The 27201-nt window shown below is 46.4% G+C and overlaps 1 protein-coding gene across 2 annotated transcripts; it reads left to right on the forward strand.

Moving 5' to 3' along the window:
- The first annotated feature begins 1202 nt into the window (after positions 1-1202).
- Positions 1203-26999, forward strand: rbl2 (retinoblastoma-like 2 (p130)). Of its 2 annotated transcripts, XM_049030652.1 has the most exons (22): positions 1203-1588; positions 3202-3332; positions 6504-6704; positions 7084-7148; positions 11036-11164; positions 12146-12306; positions 13320-13384; positions 13801-13969; positions 14620-14783; positions 15400-15512; positions 15612-15715; positions 15824-15961; positions 16167-16331; positions 17215-17323; positions 18299-18529; positions 19069-19328; positions 21224-21400; positions 22443-22514; positions 22725-22830; positions 23723-23937; positions 24382-24546; positions 25386-26999. In XM_049030652.1, the coding sequence occupies exons 1-22, from the start codon at positions 1451-1453 to the stop codon at positions 25557-25559; spliced, it is 3252 nt and encodes a 1083-aa protein (XP_048886609.1). In that variant the 5' UTR covers positions 1203-1450; the 3' UTR covers positions 25560-26999. The 2 variants fall into 2 exon arrangements, with proteins under 2 accessions (XP_048886609.1, XP_048886610.1); XM_049030653.1 differs by lacking the exons at positions 1203-1588; positions 3202-3332; positions 6504-6704; positions 7084-7148 and adding an exon at positions 8700-8938.
- The last annotated feature ends 202 nt before the right edge of the window (positions 27000-27201 follow it).

The following is a 27201-nucleotide window of genomic DNA, read 5'->3' on the forward strand; positions in this document are numbered from 1 at the left end:
AACCTTGGAACGTGTTTTCCTCTGGATCACAGTTGCACATTTGTGCATGTATTGCGTGTCATGTCTGAGGATTTCAGAAGACTGCCGATTCGAGCCCCAGCCTTGGCAGAACAGTCACATGTCAGCGGGCCCTTGAGCGAGGCCCTTAACCCCCAGCTTCAGGGTCGCTGCACGTTAGCTGACCATGTGCTGTGACCCCCAAGCTATGGAGAACAAGAGGGGGTGGGCGAGGAGAAGCATTCCAGTGTACCTGTACTTGTGCAAGTGGTGAATAAAGCATGTTTTTTGTATTTGCTTTGTTTGTCTAAGCAATGGCCTGCCACTGCGCAAAATACCGACAATTATCTCAGATTAGGAAGGAATTATCAAGTATGAAAAAGAAAAAAAAAACCAAACACATGTATGAACATCAACTTGCAATATGCGGTTCCTTGTATCTGTTCTTCACTAAATATTTTTTCAATAAGTTTTATTTGCACCAGTTGTATGATGTGATGTGTGTTGTAATTAAATGACGTTTGAGTTTTTTTTGGAAATCGTCAATTATTTCGTAGGAGGTTATATGCAGGAAATATACGATTATTTTATTTAAAATGTTAACTGATTATCTGTGATGTTTATCTTTAGAGTTAATGGAATATAACAATGAGGTTGTATGGAAATGTCTATCAGGAGTTATCGTAACACTACTTTATACGGTAATGGTTTCTAAGATCATTCTGCTCAGTGCATCCAAAACTGTTACGTCTGGGAAAGATTCAAACGTAATGAAAAAGCACCTAGTAAATGGGCACTGAGCTAACCGACAATATCGTCACCCAATAATCCTCATATATTATGCTGCTCGAATTTACACTTTTATATTTTATGTCGCTCTTCTAGTTTAGAGGAAACGTTCATATGAATGTCGAAATAAGTTCCGAGAATAGATCAGGTTTGTTTGCAAAATATATTGTTAAATTCAAAATCTCTCTTAAAATATTATCACAACGCTGCACATTCATATGATGCACACTGTTACAGGAACTAGTCCAAAAGCCGTGGTACGCGGCAGGAAGTTTTTATTTGGCTTCTTGAAGGACTTCTCCCAAAACCAATCCGCATCCACGATACAGAGTTGGGGGCGGGTCCTTTGCCTTACGTAAACTCGTTTTACCGAATGTTATACGCTCACAATAGGCGTTATATAGTCGTTCTAGGAGAGTACGTATTTGTCGTAAGTCAACTACGCAGGGCAGCAGCTGTCACTCAAAGGGCATTTAAATGGCTGCACTGTACATTACTGCATATCGTACAGTACGAAAACAATGATATGGCTACCAGTATACCTCATAGCGTAACCGAGCGTCTTTGCTCTTACTGCAGCGACTGTTTTGCGGATTAATACCGAAGAAGCATATATATTTTTTTCTTATCCAGCATTAACACCGTTGGCATAAATTGCTTTAAAATGAGCGAGGAGGAAGAGAGTTTGCAGAAAACGAAACAGGGCTTTGAAGACCTCTGCCGAGCCCTTAATATGGACGAGGAGGCGCGCAGCGAAGCATGGAAAAATTATGAAAATATTAATAAAAATTACACCCTAGAGGTAAGAACCGTGGGGACTCTGGATATGTGTTTTTAGACATTAAATGGTGGCGCTAGGTGACTGCGCGGAAGTGTGAATTGTGGCCGTATTTATATTTACGCCATTTTATTGCGAAAAATTTCTGAATTGTGAATTATACAGAAGTAGCTATAATGGCAAGGTGTGGAAATTAGCCAACGTTGAGTGTTTTCGACGTTTTTGAAAGAAAAGGGGAGTGGTCGGGGTGGGAGGCGGGGTTAGGGGCGCCTGTCATACCTCCATTCTTTCACAATGAGACTAAGCACAGCGGGATGATCGAAGCGGGGTTAGGGACCTGGATCAACGGTACAACAGCTGAATTCCAGCTCATATGAGCATCTCCGATCTTATCAGACTTGGCTGCACCAGGTGGTGCTTGTAAAATATTTTGAAATATTCATATATATATATATATATATATATATATATATATAATTTTTTTTTTTTTCGTGGCAGGTTGTATATTTCAGCATTTTTTTTTCTCAATTTTGGGGGCAGAGATTCAACAATGTATCATGCAATCCTAACAGTTGATCGATTCGCAAGGTTAAGAGACATGCCATTGAAATTCCATTAAAGCAGGCCTTTGGAGACTTTTCTGAAAATTTGCTGTAATATAACATCACATGAAAGATGAAACTCATAGTAATGTAAGGCTGTACAAAATACAAATATATGTAAATGTATTGATAGTACTGAAAATGAAATGAAAAAAAGTTGTATATCATTTTTGATTAATTATGATAATAAGATAAAGCCATTGCATTACATTCATGTCACATGGCTCGAAGATATACATATGGTAGGAGTTAATAAATGAGTAATGGACAGCTACACACACTTTTCAATTGCCTTGAATTGAAATAGAATATTGCCTGGCCTCATCTTCAGTGTCCACTTCCTTGGTTTCTGTAGGGACATTGTGGCATCATCCTGGATAAATAGCTATGTTAACTATATAATTACACTTATTTTTTTAAAGCTATGTACATTTTTGAGAAAGCAGCTTTAGGAAGTCCTTGACACAACTGGGGGATAAGGGCCTTGTTCAAGGGCCCAATGGTGACATGACTTTGCTGACCCTGGGATTGGAACCTGTGACCTTCCGATCATAGGCATAACATTTTAACCCACTGAGTTATATTGTGACTTATTTATTGAGGTGATTTGGAATATCACTGCAGATCTGTTTGCAGGACTACAGTTCGGGAAGATGGCGCAGGAGGTAGTGCTGTTGTTTGGCAGCCGGAGGGTTACAGGTTTGAGCCCTGTCTCCTTCTGACCCCATCAAAGTGTCCTTGAGCAAGACACTGAACCCCAAATTGCTCCTGGTGTGCGAGTTGGCACCTTGCATGGCAGCCTCCGCCACCGGTGTATGAATGGGTGAATGTAAGGCATGAAATGTAAAGAGCTTTGAGTACTCGTAAGAGTAGAAAAGTGCTATATAAATTCAGTCCATTTAACTACAATTTTGTTGATCTCAAGGTTTTTATTATGAGTACTATAATACTGGGGTCAGGTTTTGAAGTAATAATGAGTTAAATAGATACTCATGTTTTACATTTATGTCTCTCGTCCTCCTTTGTGTCTGATAGGGCAGTGAATTGCACTGGCTCGCCTGTGGCCTGTACGTTGCCTGCAGGACATCAGTCCCGACTGTGGGTAAGGGCACGTCTGAGGGCAACTATGTGTCCCTGACCAAGATCCTCCGCTGCTCAGGGCTCAGGTGATATTCTCCACTTTGTCGCTCTCCTCCCTTTTGAATACCTGTCAAGTCTTTTTAAGCCGAGTCTCCCCATTACTCTTGTTATACTTCAGCACAATATGCATGGGGAAACCTAGCGACCATTTCTGTCTGCAGAAGGTTTGCTTCATTTATGCATCTCTGTTTCATTGTTAGCTGTTTCATTACATGCTCCTTATGCGGTGCTTCTGGCTAATGACGTACTTAAAATACTGGTTATACAGCTCTGGAAAAAATTAAGAGACCACTCTGTGTTTAAAAATCTGCATTTTTAAATCCTGGATTAATTCTGCTGTCTGACAGCTGTGAAGCAGCACACAAGAACAAGGTGAAGCAGGAGACACTGGCAATAACTAAAAACCAGCCAGGTAGTGGGCAGATATGACTTTCTAATGCCAGAGATGATTGTCAACTCATCCAGCAGTGCCTCATAAATCAGAGGATGACTGCATGTGACCTTCAACAGGAGTGGGAAACATTAAATGGTGTGAAGTTCACTGCTAAGACAATTCATAGCAGGTTCCTGGAAGCAAGACTGAAGACCCATAAAGCAAGGAAGGAGCCCTTCATCAGTCAGAAGCAGGGAGGAGCCAGTCTGGAGTTTGCAAAAAAATGTATACTTTCAGGCATATAACCATAAACGGAGAAATGAGTGAAACTCAAAATTTTGCTGTGCTCTCTTAATTTTATCCAAAGCTGTATGTGTAGAATTCAGTCAACTTCATGTGCAACATTTACGTTACAATCACTGGCTTCCTTAGAGCTCATATCCTCTGTAGCCTAGGGTGTCTAGCTTACTGTTAACATTACCCATTTATCCAAGGGGGCAGCTAAAGCATATTCCAGAACATTCAGATGTAGACATCCCACCTTAGGCATAGTGATTTCAGGGAGGCAGATGAGGCACAACCGGGAGGGGGGTCTGGGTCAGGGTGCTGGCTTGACTTGGGCGGCAATATGGTAATGAGATATTTATGTCGTTTTGGGTAAACCATGGTTTTTTCATTTGAAAATACCCCAACCCTTCTCCCCTTAGCAAATTTTAGTGGGAAATACCAGAATAGTGTTGATTTAAAAAAATCTGTGAAAACACTGTTTACAGGCAGTTGTGGGATAGGAACATCGGAATTACAGAAGTCCGTGCTTATGAAGGGACTGCCATAAAGTCTATTGTATTACAACTATGGCTTAAATGCCGTTTTTCATTTTAAGAACGCACGCACTACTTTATGACACTCATGGAAACATTGTGTGGCTTCAGCAGTTTGTCGGCTTGAGGTACAGTACAGTTGGCTCGAAGTTCCAATAATTATTATTATTATTATTATTATTATTATGTACTCTATTGTTATGTTTTCAACTTATCTACAAATTTGACTTAAAGACTGATCCAGGGACTGGATCTCTTTTATAACTTAGGGACTGCCAGGACTTTGGTATAATGTCTGGACAGCATGACTGTATTAAAAATTATGTAGTGCCCAAGCCTAGTGCTGGCTGTGGGGAGGGGGGGTGGTGGTGGGGAGCTGGTGGTAAAATTTGCCGACTAAGGCTAGAGTGTGGCAGTAAAAATGTGATCACCAAGGTGGGGCAAAGTTGTGGTAGTACAACTTCTCGCCAGCTCATTTTACTGCCATTGAATAGTGGAATGACAGAATCCCATGACACTGAGTACCATTCTTGGGTGTCAGGCAGCTGCTGTCAATGTGCGGGAGACTCCCAGAACATCCTGGAGAGGCGGGGTGTGTGCAATCGTCAAGTATTAAAAGGGATAAGATATGCACAAGAAACATTCCAAAAGGCATAGAGATCTGCTGACCCTCCTGTCAGACTTCCTGTCCTAACCCTAACCGTCCTGTCAGACTTCCTGTCCTAATCGTAACTGTCAAGTTAGACTTCCTGTCCTAATCCTAACCGTCAAGTCAGACTTCCTGTCCTAATCGTAAATGTCAAGTTAGACTTCCTGTCCTAATCCTAACCGTCAAGTCAGACTTCCTGTCCTAATCGTAACTGTCTTGTCAGACTTCCTGTCCTAATCCTAACCGTCAAGTCAGACTTCCTGTCCTAATCCTAACTGTCTTGTCAGACTTCCTGTCCTAACCCTAACCGTCCTGTCAGACTTCCTGTCCTAATCGTAACTGTCAAGTTAGACTTCCTGTCCTAATCCTAACCGTCAAGTCAGACTTCCTGTCCTAATCGTAAATGTCAAGTTAGACTTCCTGTCCTAATCCTAACCGTCAAGTCAGACTTCCTGTCCTAATCGTAACTGTCTTGTCAGACTTCCTGTCCTAATCCTAACCGTCAAGTCAGACTTCCTGTCCTAATCCTAACTGTCTTGTCAGACTTCCTGTCCTAATCCTAACCGTCCTGTCAGATTTCCTGTCCTAATCCTAACTGTCTTGTTAGATTTCCTGTCCTAACCCTAACCATCCTGTCAGACTTCCTGTCCTAACCCTAACCGTCTTGTCAGATTTCCTGTCCTAACCCTAATCGTCCTGTCAGATTTCCTGTCCTAATCGTAACCGTCAAGTCAGACTTCCTGTCCTAATCCTAACTGTCTTGTCAGACTTCCTGTCCTAATCCTAACCATCCTGTCAGATTTCCTGTCCTAATCCTAACTGTCTTGTCAGACTTCCTGTCCTAATCCTAACCATCCTGTCAGACTTCCTGTCCTAATCCTAACCATCCTGTCAGATTTCCTGTCCTAATCCTAACTGTCTTGTCAGACTTCCTGTCCTAATCCTAACCATCCTGTCAGACTTCCTGTCCTAATCCTAACCATCCTGTCAGATTTCCTGTCCTAATCCTAACCGTCAAGTCAGACTTTCTGTCCTAATCCTAACTGTCTTGTCAGACTTCCTGTCCTAATCCTAACCATCCTGTCAGATTTCCTGTCCTAATCCTAACTGTCTTGTCAGACTTCCTGTCCTAATCCTAACCATCCTGTCAGATTTCCTGTCCTAATCCTAACTGTCTTGTCAGACTTCCTGTCCTAATCCTAACCATCCTGTCAGACTTCCTGTCCTAATCCTAACCATCCTGTCAGATTTCCTGTCCTAACCCTAACTGTCCTGTCAGACATCCCGTCCTAATCCTAACCGTCCTGTCAGACATCCTGTCCTAATCCTAACCCTGCCCCTTCCTCTTCAAAAGCCTTATCGAGTTCTTTAACAAGATGAGAAAGTGGCACGACATGGCCAGCCTGCCACCTGAATTCCGGCAGCGGACAGACAAGCTGGAGAGGAACTTCACTGTGTCGGCGGTCATCTTCAAGAAGTACATCCCAATCTTCCAGGACATCTTCAAGCCTCCTTCCGATGACCCCCCCAGGGTTCAGAGGGGACGCAAACAGCGGTAGGCCCATTTCTCAGGCCTGGATCTTATTCATTTTTGATGTGCATGTCTGCTGAATTCTTCTCATTGCCCTGGCATAATTTGTTTGGTTATTGGCTAATTATTTGTACTATTCGTGCATGCTGTTATCCTCCAATATGCAAATGAAGCTGGTATTTTCTGACAAAAATTGCGGAGTAAAAGTTTGAGTTCCGCACAGCCCACATGTAGTATGCATGTGCCTCTGGCAGGCTAGTTAGGCAAGCATTCCCATTGGTTCAGTATTAGCTTCCTGTGCTGAATGGTAAGAAGCAGATAAGAATCTGTGTCATGTTTACGCTAAGAAAGCGTGTTCCCCACTGTGGGCTCCGATGAACTCTGACTGCAGCTCTTTCCACAGACGACATCCCTGCACCGTGACAGAAGTCTTTAACTTCTGCTGGACCCTGTTTGTGCATGCTAAAGGTGAGAAGCTGTAACTATATATCAATTAGAAAGTTTATTCTACCGGACGCATCCTCTGTTTTTATGTAGCTTTCGTTGCATTTGTACTAGTAAACTTCTTTTGTGAAACACCTGTACGTGATAGGAGGAAGGCCGTTGCGTGACTGCAACACAAAATCCCTTTATCGTATGGAGATAAAAAGGCTATGAGAATAAGCTGAGTGCTGTATATTAGATAGAGGCTTAATCCTTAATCCATCATAACGATTCATGTATTTCATGCAGTTATTGTATTTGTTCACGATTTGTACTTGAGTAGTGTCTGAGTTGCTAAGTTACTTGTGAGCCCTCAAGTGTTACTGAGTGGACACGAACTAGTGCAAAAAATGAACAATGGAAAAATAAATTAATAAGGGGTGTGTGTGTGTCCTGCAATGAGTTGGTTGCCCAATCCTGGGTTGTTCCCTGCCTTGCGCCCATAGCCTCTGAGATGGGTTCCGGTTACAGAAGATGGATGGATGGATGGATGGATGGATGGATGGATGGATGGATGGATAAAATTAATAAGGGGTGTGCATGTGATGTACATAGTCTATAGGTATGTACGGTTTCATGATCTGATTTAAAATGCTTTTAGACGTAAATGTGTACATATGCCTGAGTGCGCATAAATGTGCAGTACAAATGTCAGTGCTCTGCTGATAGAAGAAACAGCCTCTCTGCACATTTCAGGCTGCCCACTTTAAGAGTGCAGCTCACCGAAGCTCGAGAATGCCCTTTAATAACATGGAGGATTTGTCTGCTAGGTGACACAGCGCTGTAAATTGTTTAAATCCTTTTCAGAGTTGGCAAGGGGGCTGTCTAATGAGAAGTCCCATTCAAGGCAGGGATTATGGCTCTGAGCATTTGTGGCCCTTCCAGGCAGGGACTGTGTGCGAGGGGCAATGTCAGGATAGGCTGGGCAGGTGTCCACCTGCCAGACTGAGACCGTCTGCTTCTTAGGGAACAGATTTATTTCTATAGTCAAGAAATTTCTTACCAGTTTTTAGTTGTTATTAATTGAAACCATGTATTTTATACCTATCATCATGCTGCCTGTTGCTGGACGGCATGCCAGACACATAGGAGATTACCTTTGCAACAGAAATGCCTCGATAGGGACAGAGAGTCAGGGTTGTTTAAAATATCTCTAAGACGGTAAAGGCCTTAGCAGAGATGTAGTCTGCTTTAGTGGAGATTCATGTTGCAGGTACGTTAGGTTGTTAAGAATATGTCTGTTGAATATCAGAACCATGACTGAGCCAATTTCATGAATGTTAGCGTGAAGTGGTGGGTGAAATGATGTATTATTTACATCATGCCCACATTTTTGAGTGCTTACTTGTGGTATTTTTGTAGGAATATCTTGCTGGTGCAGCAGACTGACTGAAAGTAGATCCTGGAATACTTTTGTCTGGTTGTGAAAACAAGGCTTTAGTGTTATTCTTAAAAAAAAAAAAGAATATTAAAATGCAGCCACTGCTAGGGGGCGCACATATGCGTCTTTACACAATTTCCCAGCACACGGGCCTCCCTTGTCATAGCAACTGCGCGTAGATGACAAGTTGAGGCTTGCCTGAGAAGTGGTCTGGACGGTGCCTGGCCAATGGGCTTAACATCCTCCCTGCTCCCACAGCTTGGGATTTTGCTTTAAGTGTTTTGCCTGACCTAGAGAGTCGTCACTGTGCTCTCTGCGAAACCACAGCTGCTGACACCTGCAGCTCAGGCTTTGCTCCTTTCTCTGCACCGATCGAGGGGAGATTATCACAAAGGTACGTCAGATCAGGACTGACAATGCATGTGTCGCTGGTCTTTTTGTAGAAGGTGTCGTGTATAACTATCATAAAGCTCTGTAGAATATTTCTGTAAGGGCTGGATAACAGACTGAATCCATAATGTGCGTAATTATTGTAAAATAATTACTAATATTTTTGCGTTACTTTGGGCATGCCAGTTTTAATTTGCAAATTAGTGTGATAATTCATACATGATAAATATTGATAGTAGTAGTTCTTTGTCTAATATGAATAAGGCATGCATGACCACTATTCTATTGTAATAGTGAATATTATATGTATCAGAAGACAAGATCTGCAGTCTGTGATATGCTGTTGGTTTTTGAGGTTCCAGCTGGCGCAGCACAGCACTCTGGGTAACATGAACCTGTCGTGCAGCGTGTGCACGTGACTGTAGGGGGGGAATCGGGCCAAAGCTTTTGCAGAAGCTGCAGGCAGTGGTTTAGGCAGCTCTGCCTGAGCCCATATCCCTCCCCACAATGGTCTGTTGGGAAGTGATAAGAGAGGCTGGTGGGAGCCCTCTGTGGGTGTAGCAGGAAGTGGTCGGCCCCTTCTACCCCGTGGGGCCCTGAGGGTCCGGTGGGAGGCGGAGCTTGTCTAGAACGACTCCTGGGAGTCCCGAGCGAACAAGCTGCACCGGTGAAAGGCGCCAGTAAGAAACATCGGCCATACAGGCAGCACACCTTTGTGTGTTACTGCAGCCCATGGCACTGCATGCAAGCTGCCCACTGTGGTGCCATGCGAGCACGAGGTCGCATTTATCCATGCGTACGTGACCATGGCCTGCCGGACGTGCCGGTGCCGAATCCGTGTGAGTGCAGAGAGGAGCACTGGAACTTTTTCATATTTTCTTTTCTCTTCCTGCGGTGTCTCTCTGCCAAGCCGGTCTGATCCATCCCCAGGGGGGAAACTCACAATGAATGCATGGAGTCCGGCCAGGCTGGTCTTTATATTGCTGCCGTGAGAGATGGGGGGGGGGGGCGTGGGGATGTGGCGATTCCAGTGTTCAGGACATATAATTAGTAACACTATCTGCACACACTAGGTCCGGGATGTGGAAGCTAGAGACATGACTCTCAAACCGGGCAGAGGTTCTGCTTCCTTATTAGTCAATACTACTGTCACTGGCAGTGCTGGGATGGTTACTTTTGAAATGTGATATGTTACAGATTGTTAGTTACCTTGTTAAAAATGTAAAGTATGAAAAGTATTGTAACTTTTTAATACTTCATCAAAGTAATGTAACTTATTACATATGAATTATTTTTGAGTAGTTTTCTAAAAATTGTTTTAAACTGGGCAATAAAGCTGAAAATTCAGACCGACTCTGCTGTCCTACACTGTCTGGGAGTGTGCCAAAAGTAGGTATTTCTGCATGGTGAAAAGATACAAAGCCTATAGGCTTTTTAATGAGAAGAACATATTTGGATGTAGCCCATTTGTAATCAACAAGATTTTGATTAGTATCTGTATTTAGTTACATATTCTTTCTCAGTACCTGTAACAGATTAGAGTTTATTCTGTCATTTAATTAGGTAACACCCTTACATGTAAGTAGTTACTCCCCACTGGTGTTTGGGGAACGCTCTCAGACAAAATCATAAAGCATCTCCCAAAGAGGAAAGGGTGCCCCCTCTGATATACAACAAAAGGCATTTTCTGCTTTCGGCAGGTGTATGTTCTCCTCAAAATCCTGCCTGGATGTTTTGCTTTATTCCTACTGGCTAGTTTCACGACATTCCTTAGGTGTGAACGTAACATTCGGAATTTCTCATGACCTGCTTTTAGATTGGGTTAAGGCAACTTCTTAGCAGGAAAACCAGTTAAGGTAACATATAGATATACAAATCACAGATTCCAAGAAAACAGATGCCTCATTCATTAATAACGGAATATATTTATTTCAGTCTTTGACTTTTCTGGCTTGCTCCCCCCCCCATTAAAGGAACTGACAAGAACGTCACCATGGGGATCAAATTTTGCAGAGGGAGGAGGAGGGTGGAATGGAACATTGGGGCTAATGGCATGCAGAGGGACAGCCTCTATGAACCCGCATCACATTATTTGTCGTAGGGAACTTCCCCATGATCAGCGATGACCTGGTGAACTCCTACCATTTGCTGCTGTGTGCACTGGACCTGGTCTACTGCAACGCTCTGCTCTGCTCCAGCCGCAAGGAGCTGCTCAACCCCACCTTTAAAGGTACCGTGGCCAAAGGGGCCGTGTCCACTCACCGTGCTGAACACAGACAGTACCCAGTCACAAGCAGATAATGTCCAGTCATATGCAGACAATGTCCAATCACATACTGGCAGGGTCCAGTCTCATACAGACACTCCTCCACATAGACAGTGTCCAATTGCACTTTTCCACACAGATAATGTCCAACCACAGTCCTCCGTGCAGAGTGTCCGGTCACTCTTGCATCCAACAATCTAAACAAACTGCTCCACATCGGCTGTCTCCAGTCATACTTCTCCTTACAGGAAGCATTGACTCACAGTGCGGTACATCCTTTCCACTACAGACCATGATAATAAAAGAACATCATACACCCCATAGTCAGTTTTCTTACAGGTGGTCTGTGAGGGGGTCATGGTCACCATCAGAAGAAATGTGACCCTGGCAGTGTCAGTGCATTTTATCCATTTGTGGGTGACCCCAAGAATGTTCGCCTAAGTGCTCATTAAAGGTATACGAGCAGTTTCCCACTTGGATTTACGCCAGGAAGCTCTTGGTTATAAGCCCAGATCAGTCCTCCCTAAACCACCCTCTGTTCCATGAAGTAAGCAGCTGCACTGTGTGTTCTCTTCCCCCACGCTCTGTGCTCCCCTTCCATTAGTCTCTCCCCCCCCAGGGTGATACAGATCAAATCCAGGATCAGTGTCCGTGTCTCCCTGACCGGCAGCCGGATCCGATCATGAGGACATATGCGTGTCATTAGCGGTGGTTGATGTCTCCATGGGGCTAGCACAACTCCTCTGAGCTCAGCCACCGCAGATCCCACGGAGCGTGAATGCATCGCGACAGACACGTCAAATCCACACGATGGCACCATACACACACACACACATAGCAAGAAAAAAGAGCTTCAAACGCGATTTTAAGGATGCGCCTGCTGGACCTCCAGCACCACCTGTGCCATGAGTGTACCGACGAGCAGCTACCCGTCGCCCCCTGCAGGTCTCCCCGAGGACTTCGGCACCAAGGACTTCAGACCAGGTCTGGGCTCACTCTGCTTCATCGAGCAGCTGTGCCAGCTTCACGATGGCCTGGTGCTGGAGGCCAAGGGTGTGAAGGAGCACTTCTGGAAGCCCTTCATCCGGAAACTCTTCGATAAGAAGGTGGGTAACGAGAGGCAACAGGAATTGGTTGGGGTGGATCAGAAATGGTCAAAAGAGGCGTATACGTTTGGTTGACACGATCTACTTCTTCTTTGAAGATACTTGATTTTTTCCAGCTCTGTGTAGAAGACTTGGGTACACCTTGGACAGGATCCCAGCCAATCACAGGGCATTAGGCTGGGGTACACCTTGGATGGGATTGCAGTCCATCACAGGATGCCAGGCACGCACACATGCACGCTCACACGCTATGGGCAATTCCTGCCAGTTACCGGTGCCACATGTATTTTGACTATGGGAGGAAATAGGAGCACGCAAAGGGCCCCCGTAACATGTGACGGACATGCAGACATACAGAGTGGGGAGCAGTGGCCTTACTGGGATTCCTTTCTGGGTCGGTTGGGAGGGCATCAGTGTTCAGGTTTTTTCAGATGTCCTTGGGGTGTCTCCTGGAGGATGAAAATTATCAACATTAAATCACTAACAATTGGTTAAATTTGGTCAGTCTCTGTTGGTTGGGCAGACCATCCTTTAGCCAAGCCCCTGAAGGGGAGGGGCTAAGAAGACGCCGGTTTTAGCGACTGACATTTTTGCGGATGCTTTCAGCTGGATATTTTTACTTGAGCAGTTCTGGTTAAAGATGCTGACGAGTGCTGCTGCTTGGGCTCTTTGGGGGCCACTGGCTCAGCTGCTGACAGTCGTAATATTTGCACGCAAAATGACCATCTGTGAATTAGCGTATAAATCATATCATCCTATAGATTCGTAACCTTTGAATTTTGACTGCAGTGTTTTTCTTTGCCATGGATCAGTGATGCAGGATTAAGGTTTTGTTTGTGATGTTCAGTGGTTGTGGCTGGACCAGCGTTGCCACATTGTTGGGCAGTACAAGTGGCTGCGATGGGCAGGATCTCACATAGTCCTCCTCCAGCCCCAGTCCAGCGATAACTACAGAGTGAACCGCTACCAACATTCATCTTACGAGGGCTGTTTCTCTTTCTGCTTTGCAACAGGTTCTCAAGGGAAAAGATGAAAGCCTGACTGGCTTCCTGGACCCGGCAAATTTCGGAGACAGTCTGTAAGTCTGTTGGCTTCGTATTCTGCTGAGGAGGCCGAAATCCTCGCTTAACCGCTTCTGTGAGAATGTGATTGCGTGTGCGTTTGATGTGCTAAATGCTCGATGTTATTTGGATGAGTGCATCTTGCTGCTGTTTCGTTTCCGCGACAGATGAGAGAGTACAGGCAGGCTGTTGAATAATAATTCACCCTCTAGTCATACTTGTTTCAGCCCAGCTGGCATGTTGTATCTGTCACTGAGGTTTCTTTGAGTTCCAGTGATTTTTTTCTGGGGAAATAACACAAAATTCTACCTTCCTGTGTGCTAGCCTGGACTTTTATCTCCCCCTGCTGGCTGATGTTGGATCTGCAGCGCTCTCTCTCTCTCTCTCTCTCTCCATGTGCCCTGATCGTCACCCTGCCTGTGTGTACATCCAGTGCCTCTTTGGGCCGGGTATACGAAGAGCACGTGCTGTCTACGGGCAGCCTGGACGAGAGGGTTTTCCTGGGTGAAGGTGCCAGCGAGGAGATTGGCACGCCGGGACCCTGTCTCTGCTCAGGCGGCATAGAGGACATGGAGAAGCCCACACACAAGCCGCAGGGCGCTGTGAGTCACTGAACATGTGCACACACTCCGATACGTTTGCCTATCAATATGGTTCATTTTCAATCTAAAGCAATATATCAGCCAATAAAGAACCATCATAAAGGGAGGAGCAATTATGTAAAATTTCCTTACAACCTGTTTCTGTCACGACAGACAGGCCATATGTTGAAATCGATGTGTCAGAACAGGATAATCACACTGACCTTTAGGTGTGAAAATGGACCTGAGAGCCGGGATGATCACATGGCCATACATCTGAAATTTATTTTTATGTACATTAATTTCATTTTTTGTTAAATGAAATTTCGTTCCCGTGTGTAATTCCTCATGAATCACAGGGGCCGTCTGTGTATGAAAGCTGACAGTATACATTCTGCATATGACAACTCAATTTTCTCAATATTTTCAGACGAAAGAAAAAAAAAAACAGAATTACTGATATGCATGTAATTACCGACTGCAGACTAAGCTGAAGAGGCACATTTTTTTTTTGCTTTTACAAGCTTTTCCCCTTCTGGGTTGCTGATGAATCCCTTTGTGGCCGACGAGTCGCAGCCCTGTCGTTACGTAAGGCCGGCTGCCCACAGACAGGCACGCAAACATTCTGCCTGTGGGACCCGACCCGCTGACTTTTGCCTCATTTCTCGCAGGCGCCGTCTGTCCGCGTGGCCACACCCCTGACCGGCCGCAAGTGTGAGCCGGATGGTGGCGGGGGCACGCCTGTCTCCACGGCGACGCAGAGCGTGGGTCGCCTGCATGGCCTGCTGTCGGGAATGAGACAGGGCCCCAGCGAGAGGCTGGCCCAGACCCTCAGGTCCGCTTTCCTCCCTTCCGCTTCTTATTGCCATCACTGCTGTTTATGGAGCGTCTGTATCGCAGATTTTATTCACCATGGCGACCACCCACATCCACTCTCTCTCACTGAGGTCTGGAGGCCTCAGTTTTCAGTTGCCTTTTAATTAGCAGAAGAATGATTACTGGAACACAAGCAGATTATCTCAATAAAGTGCTTGTGGCTGATAAAAAGAGAATCTCATCTCCCCTGCTTTGGGTATTAAAGCCTGTTTGTGCATCTAGTCCAATTTTTTGAGTGTACAGGTCTAGGGGGATAAAACAATAATGACAATACTTCTAAATCTAGCAGAAAAGAGAGAAGCTCTCCTAGGAGTCCTATAACATGTGCCCTCTGTCTAGTACCTTCATTCTCTTGTGAGGCCTCTACGCTGGGTTATCTGGGGTAGCGTTTCCCAGCCTGGTTCATGGGGAACCCCTGCTGCTCCAGGTCTTTTCTCCCGGTTGGGTTCATAGCGGTTCAGCACAGCAGCAATCCAGATAGTGGAGGCCATCTGAGTGCTGGTCCTAGATGATCCCTGTCAGGTGAGCCACAGATTTGCTTGGTTTTTACCATGATGGCTGTGTCGTGGTTGCAGGGCATGTACCAGAGACCCCAGCGAGGCCATTGCCTGCAGGCTAAGGGATATGTGTGAGCAGTTCTGCCAGCAATATCAAGGGAACAGCGAAGAGAGCACCAGCCTGGCCCAAGGTTTGCTCCACAGCAGGCTCCATTGCGCTCGCAGGGTGCCGTGTCTTACACTCTCAGTGTTTTTCCTGTCTTTATCTTGAGGAATATTTGTTTGTGTAGAAATCGGGGCAAAGTACTTCCGTCTGGCTGAGGCTCTATACTACAAAATTCTGGAGTCTGTCATCGACCAAGAGAAGAGGAGGCTGGGTGACTGTGACCTCTCTGTAAGTTTGGCACCCCTTGCTGGTGGTCCGACTCTGAGACATTTAACCCTGATCGTCATCATTTATGACTGCAACACATTTATGACTGAACTGCTGTTTGTAATACAGGGAATTTTGGAACAGGACGTGTTTCATCGCTCTCTGCTCGCCTGCTGCTTGGAGATCGTCATCTTCTCTTATCGCCCGCCAGGAGAGTTCCCCCGAGTCATTGAGATCTTTGACTTGCCACCATATCACTTTTATAAGGTAGCTCACTGGGCATGCATATGTTATCAATAGCACTGTGGGTGATTTTGATGGTCACCGATAGGAGAAACTGTTAGCATTAGCATGAAGGTATATCATTTTAGTTAGTTTTGGGTTCATTGGGAAGTAGCAGCCCTGCAGTGCTGAGAGAAGCTCCCAGACTATTAAAGTAACCTGATCCCCCACCCTCCCACCCCACCCCCAGGTGATTGAGGTACTGGTGAGGACAGAAGAGGGTCTGTTCCGGGAGGTGGTCAAACACCTTAACCGTGTGGAGGAGCAGGTTCTGGAGAGCTTGGCCTGGAGGAGTGGGTCCCCACTCTGGGACAGCATCCGGGGGGCCAAGTACCGCGTGCCCACCTGCCAGGAGGTGAGTCACACCCGAGTGCCGCACCTCGCCCCTTGTGACTGTAGAGGGGCTCCTAGAAGGTCTCAGAGGGCACCAGCCAGTCATTTGGGAAGAGGGTAACTTCACCAACGTTGGCCAAGGCAGCATATTATTAGCAGCATTTACCGAAATGTCAGATCACACCCAAGCAACGGCTTTAATTAATGAATCAGTGCAACCACTCATTGTGCAGCGACTAGCCTGGTTAGCGACCATACAGTTGGTTAGCGACAGACCAAAGTGTGCGTTTACAACCAGATTCTGTACTCCTGTAACTCACACTGGAGATCTTTGAAGTAGAACATACAAATATGAAAGTAAGTGTAAAAGTCGTAAGCACAGTCACCCCTAGAGAGACAGACAAGTAGACACAGACAGACAGAGACAGACAGACAGAGACAGGCATACAGACAGACACAGACGGACAGAGACAGGCATACAGACAGACACAGACGGACAGAGACAGGCAGACAGACACAGACAGGCAGACAGACACAGACAGGCAGACAGAGGCAGACAGACAGACACAGACAGACAAGTAGACACAGGCAGACAGACACAGACAGACAAGTAGACACAGGCAGAGACAGGCATACAGACAGACACAGACGGACAGAGACAGGCAGACAGACACAGACAGGCAGACAGAGGCAGACAGACAGACACAGACAGACAAGTAGACACAGACAGACACAGACAGACAGAGACAGGCAGACAGACACAGACAGACGGACTCAGACAGACAGAGACAGGCAGACAGACAGACGGACACAGACAGACACAGGCAGACAGACACAGGCAGACAGACAAGCTTTTCCTGTCAAGGTATATGGATTGAGGACACCCCCCATTTCTTGCTTTCCAGGTCATGCCCCCCCAGCACTTTGAGAGCGCAGATGGGGCCACGGCTGGCAGTCCCCTCACCCCAAGCCAAGCGAACGAGTCTCGGACCAACACTGGCGGGCCCACCAGGGGTAAGAACCACGCAGCTGGTGCAGCGGGAGCAGAGCATGCTGTGCTGGGTGTAGTTACGCCATGTGATGGTCCGTGTTTGGTCCTGCTGTCCCCTGAGCACGGTACGTCACTGATCAAAAGCTGAGAATGTTTTAAAGCCTTAAAAAATGAAACTGAAAAAGAGATTAAAGATTAATAATATGTTCGTAACAGTACAAATCCAAAGTGTAGCATTGCCATCGAAAGAGCATAAGACTAGCCCAGCATAAGCAGACAGACACTGTTTGTTCTGAACCTGCTATACCTCTTAATGCCCCTAAGATTGTCAGTAGGACTCCAGCCCTCACCCTCACCCACACCCCCCAGCCCCATGCCCCTGGAGCTCGCTGCTTGCTGTTTATGGTGCTGATATAACATGGTTGCCCAGCTCCAGGTACAAATCATTTACCGATGAAACTGCCTTAAAGTACATTAAATGGCGTGCGGGTGTAGAAGGTGCCTTCCCCGTATACCAGCGGCTCTCAAGCCAAGCCTGGCTTCCCGTTAATGAGCTCTGATGGACTGCTGTGAATGACGGCCTCCACGGCGCATCTGCTAGCATTCACGAGATACTGGTACCGTGCAGTTATACATGTGTAGATATGCCTGTAAAATGTGTTAAATCAATTAGAATAATTTATGCACTTCCACCAACAGCACAGTAAATATTGTGATTTATTTCGGTGATTGTTACAGAGACAGAGCTCTACGTGGAACAGAATTTCGTAATTCATAATAATTACCTGGAGCATTTATGATTAAAGAGTAAACACTCCTTCAGTGGAAGGTGATTATGTAGTGAATGCAGCTAACAGCATAAATTCAGACCAGAAACGAGTAACGTGTGGCACTGATGTTGAGAACGTGTGTTATGCAGTGCAGCGGTGCACAGAAACAACCAGGAGGGGTGGGAGGGGAGAGGACCCCGTCTGATAGCCGCCGTCTGTTCCACTCAGGTGTGCTGGCATCCCCTGCTACCCTCCATGGCCGTTACGGATCTCCGCCCACAGGCTCGGCCCGCCGCCGCCTCTTCCCGGACGGCGAGGCTCCCTCAGATCCTGCCACGCCCGTCAGGGTGCCCCAGTCACCCCTCATCAGCACCATCGCAGCAGGCCAGACGGTGGTCACCATGGCAACGGCAACCGTCACGGCCAACAACGGCCAGACAGTCACCATACCTGTACAGGGTAATGATTGTCAAACATGATTGACATCCGGTTCTGTAAGAGTTCTGGTCAAGGTCCCTTTTTTCAAATGATGCTTTGGAATTCTTTCGTTTTTGCATGTCCCTTACTGCGCTCCTTTTCAGACATATGCACAATACAGAACACAGCTTGAGGTCTGACTGTTCATATGTTGCCCCCAGTCCGCTCCCTCCCAGCAAAAATGTGGACACTCTGTGGCTCCCCAAGGACCAGATTGGAAAACACTGCCCTAGAGGGCTTAGGGCCTTGCTTTAGGGCCCAACAGAGAGGAACCGTTCCGCTGAGGATAGGATTCAAACTGGTGACCTTCTGATCACAAGCATAGATACTTATCCTGCTGAGCCAATGTGGTTTTTATGCTCAGTTTAATGCTTTGGTAGTATTGTATTTGCAGTGTTTTCAATTGTTATACATTGTTATGAGGTTGTTATGAATTGCTAAAAGATATATTTGATAAGATGGCGTTTCACAGATTGAATGTAATGTTCCAATTTAGCAACGGCTGTAAACTCCTTCTCTAGGGATTGCCAATGAAAATGGAGGCATCACGTTCATCCCGGTGCAGGTGAGTGTGACCGGGCAGGGTGGAGGGACCCTGCAGCCCCTCACCGCACAGGCCCTAGCCGGGACCCTCACCGCGCAGCAGATTGCCGGCGTCACCTCCCCGGCCACAGCCCAGGGCAGCCCCTCTGCAGGACAGCAAGCCAAGAAGGCGGAGCCTCAGAGCTCAGGCACCAGCAAACCCCCCAAAACCGGCTCCCTCTCGCTCTTCTTTCGTAAGGTACCCACAGCCCCCGAAATTATGCCGTAGGTTGTGTGTGTGCAGAGCAGAGGTCAGGCGTATTTACTTACATTATTCCATATTAGTGTTTCTCAACCCGGTCCCCAGACAGTCCGCGTTTTTATTGAGGGGGAGCGACAATGTGGACTGTCTGGGGGTCCTTGAGGACTGGGTTGAGAAACACTGAACTATATATTGGGGTGGCTTAGTAGGAGGGGGTTTTGAATCACCCCTCTGTTCTGTGTTTGTGGAGTTTGCATGTTATGCCAGTCTCCTTTGAGTTACCTCCCAATAAAGACTGACGGTGCTGACCTCGCCTCCTTCCTCTTTATAAATACTGACAGTGCTGACCCTGCCCCCTTCCTCCTCATAGACTGACAGTGCTGACCCCGCCCCCTTCCTCCTATAAAGCCTGACAATGTTGACCACACCTCTTCCTCCTATAAATACTGACAGTGCTGACCCCGCCCCTTCCTCCTTATAGACTGACAGTGCTGCCCCGCCCCTTCCTTCTTATAGACTGACAGTGCCGACCCCGCCCCTTCCTCCTTATAGACTGACAGTGCTGCCCCTTCCTCCTTATAGACTGACAGTGCTGACCCCGCCCCCTTCCTCCTATAAAGACTGACAATGTTGACCACGCCTCTTCCTCCTATAAATACTGACAGTGCTGACCCCGCCCCTTCCTCCTTATAGACTGACAGTGCTGCCCCGCCCCTTCCTTCTTATAGACTGACAGTGCCGACCCCGCCCCTTCCTCCTTATAGACTGACAGTGCTGCCCCGCCCCTTCCTCCTTATAGACTGACAGTGCTGACCCCGCCCCCTTCCTCCTATAAAGACTGACAATGTTGACCACGCCTCTTCCTCCTATAAATACTGACAGTGCTGACCCCGCCCCTTCCTCCTTATAGACTGACAGTGCTGACCCCGCCCCTTCCTCCTTATAGACTCAGTGCTGACCCCGCCCCTTCCTCCTTATAGACTTACAGTGCTGACCCCACCCCTTCCTTCTTATAGACTGACAGTGCCGACCCCGCCCCTTCCTCCTTATAGACTGACAGTGCTGACCCCGCCCCTTCCTCCTTATAGACTTACAGTGCTGACCCCACCCCTTCCTTCTTATAAAGACTGACAGTGCTGACCCTGCCCCTTCCTTCTTATAAAGACTGACAGTGCTGACCCCGCCCCTTCCTTCTTATAAAGACTGACAGTGCTGACCCCGCCCCTTCCTCCTTATAGACTGACAGTGCTGACCCCGCCCCTTCCTCCTTATAGACTGACAGTGCTGACCCCGCCCCTTCCTCCTTATAGACTAACAGTGCTGACCCCGCCCCTTCCTCCTTATAGACTGACAGTGCTGACCCCGCCCCTTCCTCCTTATAGACTAACAGTGCTGACCCCGCCCCTTCCTACTTATAAAGACTGACAGTGCTGACCCCGCCCCTTCCTCCTTATAGACTGACAGTGCTGACCCTGCCCCTTCCTCCTTATAGACTGACAGTGCTGACCCCGCCCCTTCCTCCTTATAGACTGACAGTGCTGACCCTGCCCCTTCCTCCTTATAGACTGACAGTGCTGACCCTGCCCCTTCCTCCTTATAGACTGACAGTGCTGACCCCGCCCCTTCCTACTTATAAAGACTGACAGTGCTGACCCCGCCCCTTCCTACTTATAAAGACTAACAGTGCTGACCCCGCCCCTTCCTCCTTATAGACTGACAGTGCTGACCCCGCCCCTTCCTACTTATAGACTCAGTGCTGACCCCGCCCCTTCCTACTTATAAAGACTGACAGTGCTGACCCCGCCCCTTCCTACTTATAGACTGACAGTGCTGACCCCGCCCCTTCCTACTTATAAAGACTGACAGTGCTGACCCCGCCCCTTCCTTCTCAGGTGTACCACCTGGCAAGCATGCGCCTCCGAGACATGTGCGTCAAGCTGGACATCTCATCCGAGCTGCGTCGGAAGATCTGGACATGCTTCGAATACTCGCTGGTGCACTGCACAGATCTCATGCTGGACCGCCACCTGGACCAGCTTCTCATGTGTGCCATCTACATCACGGCCAAGGTCAGGGCTGCAGTCCCGATGGATGTCCTGTGTACCCAGTGTCCCCTTTTTACTCCATCCTCGACACCGGGCACTGCTCCATCTACCACCCATTACTTCTTACTGTACACCAAACTCTATCCTACACACCCGGCAGTGCTATACTCCCAGTCTGTCCGCCTTGTGGTCCAGCAGTCTTGTCCTGAAGGACAAGTACATGCCCAGTTCAACTAAAATATTCACACGGTTGATGTCATGTCTGACACTGGTCTAGTCAAGCCCATGTTTGGGAGAACCATGACCTCCTTCCATGTAGGCCTAACAGTTGATCCAAGAATTTTTCTTTTTAAACTAATTTGTTTTGATTCAACTTTATTGTCATTGCACCTGACACAAGTTCAAGTAAAATGAAATGCAGTTTTGTGTCTAACCAGAAGTGCAAATAGTAATATTAGGTGCTTATGAGGTAATATTTACACGTGGGGATATAAATAAATATACGGTTTTATAAACGTAAAATGCATACAGACTGGAAGAAAATGGCCAGCAAGGCGGCATTTACAGATAATTATTAAGTAGAAAAGAGTATCATTGAGGAAATATGTACATGTAGGAGCGTACAGGATTATATCCTGTTTTTCACAACATTTAGTATGTACAGATAATAAAATTAATATAAGCTTATCTTAGTTACTTAGTACATATTAGTTTTAGGAATGTGTATCGTTGGAGCATTAATGCACTTGATAGCTATTTGCTTTGCACATGCATGTATATTAGTAGTTTTGTAATATAGTACTAGTAAGGGACAGATCACAACTTCATTCTTTTACATATTTTAAAAGCTGAAGTTTTTACTGATGAGTTTTAATTATTGCATCTGTAGGCTGGTATTGCTGCTCCTCTGTTGAAATTTGCTGGTCCCATGTTCATTTCTGGCTTATAGATGACTTACTATAAGCCGAGTGCCACCCGTCCCACAGGGTAGCAGGGTATCCCTGCACCTGCTGGGTCACCTTCTGCTGCTCTGGCTGTACTAACTGCTACTGTACCCATCGGACAGGTGACCAAGGAGGACCAGTCCTTTCAGAACATAATGAGGTGCTACAGGACGCAGCCGCAGGCCAACAGCAGCGTGAGTGAGAGCGGCACTGCTGGGCTGGGGGTGTGGCGGGCACCGCGTGGGCGTCTGCGTGTCGGCACGTTGTGCTTACAGGTGCCGCCTGGCAGACCGTGCGTGTTGAAGCGATCAACCCAGTCACATGTCCTGTTCCGATACTGGCGGGATCGTGAGGTGTGGTGGGACAATGCTAGGTCTGAATAACACCATTTCACCCACCCCCAGGTGTACAGAAGTGTCCTGATCTCAGGAAGGAGCAGGAGTCACTCTGGGAGCAGTGAACACGAGGGGCGTCAGACGTCTCCAGGCGAGAGCAGCGCACGAGATCACAGTGAGAAAGCTGCTGTAACCACACAGGCACACAGACATACACACAGACATACACACAGGCACACTCACACAAACATACACTCACACAGAGAACAGACATACACACAGGCACACACACAGATTAGGTATCTATGTCTTTGTGGGGACTCTGCCTTCATTTCTATGGTCATAACTCTAATCCTAACATGACATGACACCCTTAGCCCCTACCCAGCCCTAACCTTAACCATAAGTAACCACACAAAATACAGACTTCTGGAATTTTTAGTTTTTTTATTGCATTCACAGATTTTTATAAAACTGAGTTTCAAAACAACAAGTATTTATTACACTGTGAATACATTTAGTCCCCAAAATATAATATATACATGCCCACAGGAACACATACACACACACACACTGGCTGTACTCTATGTCTATGTCTGAAGCCGGTGGTGCTGTCTGTCTGTCTCTCTGTCTGTCTGTCTCTCTGGGATCCAGTCTGCTGCCTATCAGCGTGATATACAGTCAAACCTCAGATTGCGAGTAACTTGGTTTGCGAGTGTTTTGCAAGACGAGCAAAAATGTATAATAAATTTTAACTTGATAAACGAGTGAGGTCTTTATGTATTTTATATTTCGTATTAATCATTTTTGTATGAATATTTTTTGGGTTGTGGAACGAATCATCTGAGTTTCCATTATTTCTAATGGGAAAATTCGCGTTGACATACGAGTGCTTTGGATTACGAGCATGTTTCCGGAACGAATTATGCTCGCAATCCGAAGTTTTACTGTATGTTATACTGCTTGGCTGTCTCCCTGCCTGTTTGTCTGTCTGCCTGTGCATGTGTCTGTCGGGTGTCATTGTTACTGTCTTTGTACCTGCCTGAGGTCTGTGTTACTGCCTGCAGATGGCAGTCCTGTGCCCGTGCGTTCCAGCAGCACGCTGCCCGTCCCCCGGCCTGAGAGCGCCCCTGCAACGCCTGCGCGACTCACTGGTGCCCCCACAGGGGCTCAGGAGGAAGAGGAGCAGGGCGATCTCATCAGCTTCTACAACAGAGTCTACGTCAAACAGATGCGCAGTTTCGCGCTGCGCTACTCCAGTGGCTCGTTGGCCACACAAGGGGTGAGTCACAGGCAGGGGGTGAGTCACAGGCTTTAGGTATGACCATAGGCTTGGAACTGTAATTGTTTTCAGGTAGTTGAGAAGAAGTGCACGAGCAACACTCCACCTAAGATAATGGGTGAAATGGATGTAATAATATTTGTAATAATAATAATAATAATGAGGAATGTCAGTGCCTGCCCCCCCTACTACCAGTTAAGCAGTTAAACCATGTAGTTCATACCCTGTTCCCTGCATAGACCTCATTAATTACAGCTACGCCCCCCAGATCTTGTGGGTTACATAACTCATGGTCAGGTGATGTACTTACGATTATTATTACTTATCACTTTAAATTGGCTACAGCTCTTCCATATATGCCCCAGTGCCGACTGGTGGTGTGGGGGTGGTGCGTGGTGCTGACGTGCTCCATCCTGATCAGGCTGCTCTGCACTTCCCTGACAGGCGGAGGCTCCGCCTCTGTCCCCGTACCCCTCCCTGAGGACGGGGTCCCCGCGCCGGGTGCTCCTGTCCCACAATTACTCCATCTACATCTCCCCCCACAAGAATGACAGCCCTCTGTCCCCCCGAGACAAGATCTTCTACTATATCAGCACCAGCCCGTCCAAGGTGAGCAGCCACACCTTTGCTATGGAGTGGCAGGCTGCATTCCGTCCGGCAAACGCACACCGGTTTGTAATTATATATCTGTAGGGACTCTATTTTTTATGGGGAAAACCCTAATCCCGATATGACAACCTAAACCCCTACCCAGCCCTAACCTTAACCATAAGTAACCAAACAAAATACGAGACTTCTAGCATTTGTACTTTTTGGATTACGTTCACAGAGATTTGCGGGAGCCTGAAGAATTGTCCCCAAATCATCAAAATAAGTTATCACATTGTGGGGAACACTTAGTCCACACAATGTAATATAAACATAATCCACACACACACACACACACACGTGCTACACAAGACCGTGTGCCGGGAATGTTTCGTTTTATGACACCCACATGTCGTATGTGTCTAATATGTTTAATAATATGTTTAATATGTCTAATAATGTCCTGTGCTTGTCACAGTCATTCTAATAAACACATGCATGCTTATATTCTTAAATGCAGATACTTATATCAGCTGGCAAATATCCACAGATATACAGAGTGACACTTATACACTAGAGACAAAAGTGCTACTTAGCTTCATGTCACCTTCGCGGTGTGTGGAGAGTATCGGCAATTCTAGTTCTAAATAACCACTTAAGTTAGTATGTTTACAGAGGTCTGGAGGCACATAGTAAGGATGCCTTTTGTCTAATGTCATGATTCCTGTGGCATCTGCCACAAACCCTTGTCATGTTCACGGATTGAAGATTTTGATTCCCTGCAAATACCTGACTGAGCTGTTCAGTATATAGGAATCCGGTTGCTATAGTAACTGCCCCCCCCCTTCCCCCAACTACAGCGACTGCGTGAGATCAACAGCATGATCAAGACTGGGGAGACACCCACCAAGAAGCGCAGCATGGCGCTGGAAGATGGAGGGGGACTGTCGCCCGCCAAGCGGCTGTGCCAGGAGAACCAGACGGCCCTGTTACGCAGGCTGCAGGACGTGGCCAACGACCGCGGCTCCCACTGAGGCTCCCCTCAGATCAGCAGGCCTCCCGCTCAGCAGCCATCCCACCCATCATGAGTGGAAATCTGAATCTGATCCGGGATCAGAGGTTAAGGATGAGACGCCACAATCATGCCAGCAACTCCAGCATCATAAATGGAGTCAAAGTTTTATGGGTCAGAATTTGCAGTGTTTGGCATAGATGTAGGATTGATGTCTTTCAGACGTCACTCTGCGACTGAGGTGAATAAAGTAGCCTGGGCTGTGTGTGTGTGTCTCGGGGGGGGCACCCAGCTCAGACGTAAAGCAGGGAATCACTTCCTAAATCCAAGCACAGTTTTTTTTCCCAAGTCCGGGATGGGCTACCCTGTTAAAAAGTACCAAGCAGGGTGTTTTAGTGCGGAATGATATCTTTTTTTAGAGAGAGAGAAAAAGATGTTACACAGGACAGATTTTAGGTGATTACATTCTAGACTTTGACTGATTTATATGAGATAGTTTTATTACCACATGCTATTTTTACTAACTACCGCCATTTTAGATAACTTCCCTTAAACGTGCATCGCTCCTTTACAGCAGCACGCCCTCGCCTTCCTCTCAGCCCTGCCCGGTACCCAACGTCTAATGACCGTTGCCTGTGTTTGAAAACAGAATCACTCGGTTTTCTGTGCCTGGCAAACTCCTTCAGAACTGTACATATCTGTAAATAAGATTAATTTTAGTCGTTGGTATAATTGCGAAGTGCCTTTCAGTTGATTTCTGTTGGATTTTGCTTTTATCCATTTTAAGTATTTTGCCTTATTAACTTAATGCACAAGCTGTTTGACTCAAAACACTTCTGTTCAGCTTCCCCCCCCCCCCCCCCCGACAATAAAAAAATACAAACTTTTTATTATTTTTGAACATACACCTACAATAACAGCCCTGCTTTTACTCATGAAAAATAATTTTAACCATACTTTACTCATACACTGTTTCAGCTGAAGTGCCTTAGAAATTATATATGTGTGTGTGTGTGTGTGTGTGCGCGTGTTTTATTCATGTATGTATATATGTATGTCTAATTTTATCCAACCACCTATCTTCCAATACCTTATCCTGGCCAACATCACATTATATATATTTCCATTTCCATCTATTACCATTTCAATCTTTTTGCCACTTACACAGAGTGTGGTGGTGGGGAGGGGCGTCTGTGGCCAGGTCATAAGGCTGGGGCACACCCTGGGTGGGAAGGTTTTTATTATTCTTTTTAATGCTTTCTATTTTGCACCTGTACGATATGAATCACGCCAACTTCAGCCAGTTGATACTACTGTCCACCAGATGGCGCTCATGCCACATTACCCAAGACAAACGAGAGTGTCAAGGGAGCTGCAGTGAAATATTCAACGATATTCTGTGTACTAATGGGCTTAACATTACTGTTTAGTTTTGATATAAATCTATTTTCTAAATAGAAAATACCTTCTAGCGTTACTTTGTTAACCTACATATACAAGCACGGTTGTAGCACTCTCAAGGTGATCACAGTACGTTACAGGGTGACGGATATCATTCCACCCAGCAAATTCAGGTTTGCATATATTCATGCGGGTTGGACATTATAATTAAGCAGTTTGCCAAACACTGTATTAAAACGAAAAACAAACTGCAGTATATACAC

This window comes from Brienomyrus brachyistius, chromosome 11, assembly GCF_023856365.1.
Source record: "Brienomyrus brachyistius isolate T26 chromosome 11, BBRACH_0.4, whole genome shotgun sequence".
NCBI classification, from domain to species: Eukaryota; Metazoa; Chordata; class Actinopteri; order Osteoglossiformes; family Mormyridae; genus Brienomyrus; species Brienomyrus brachyistius.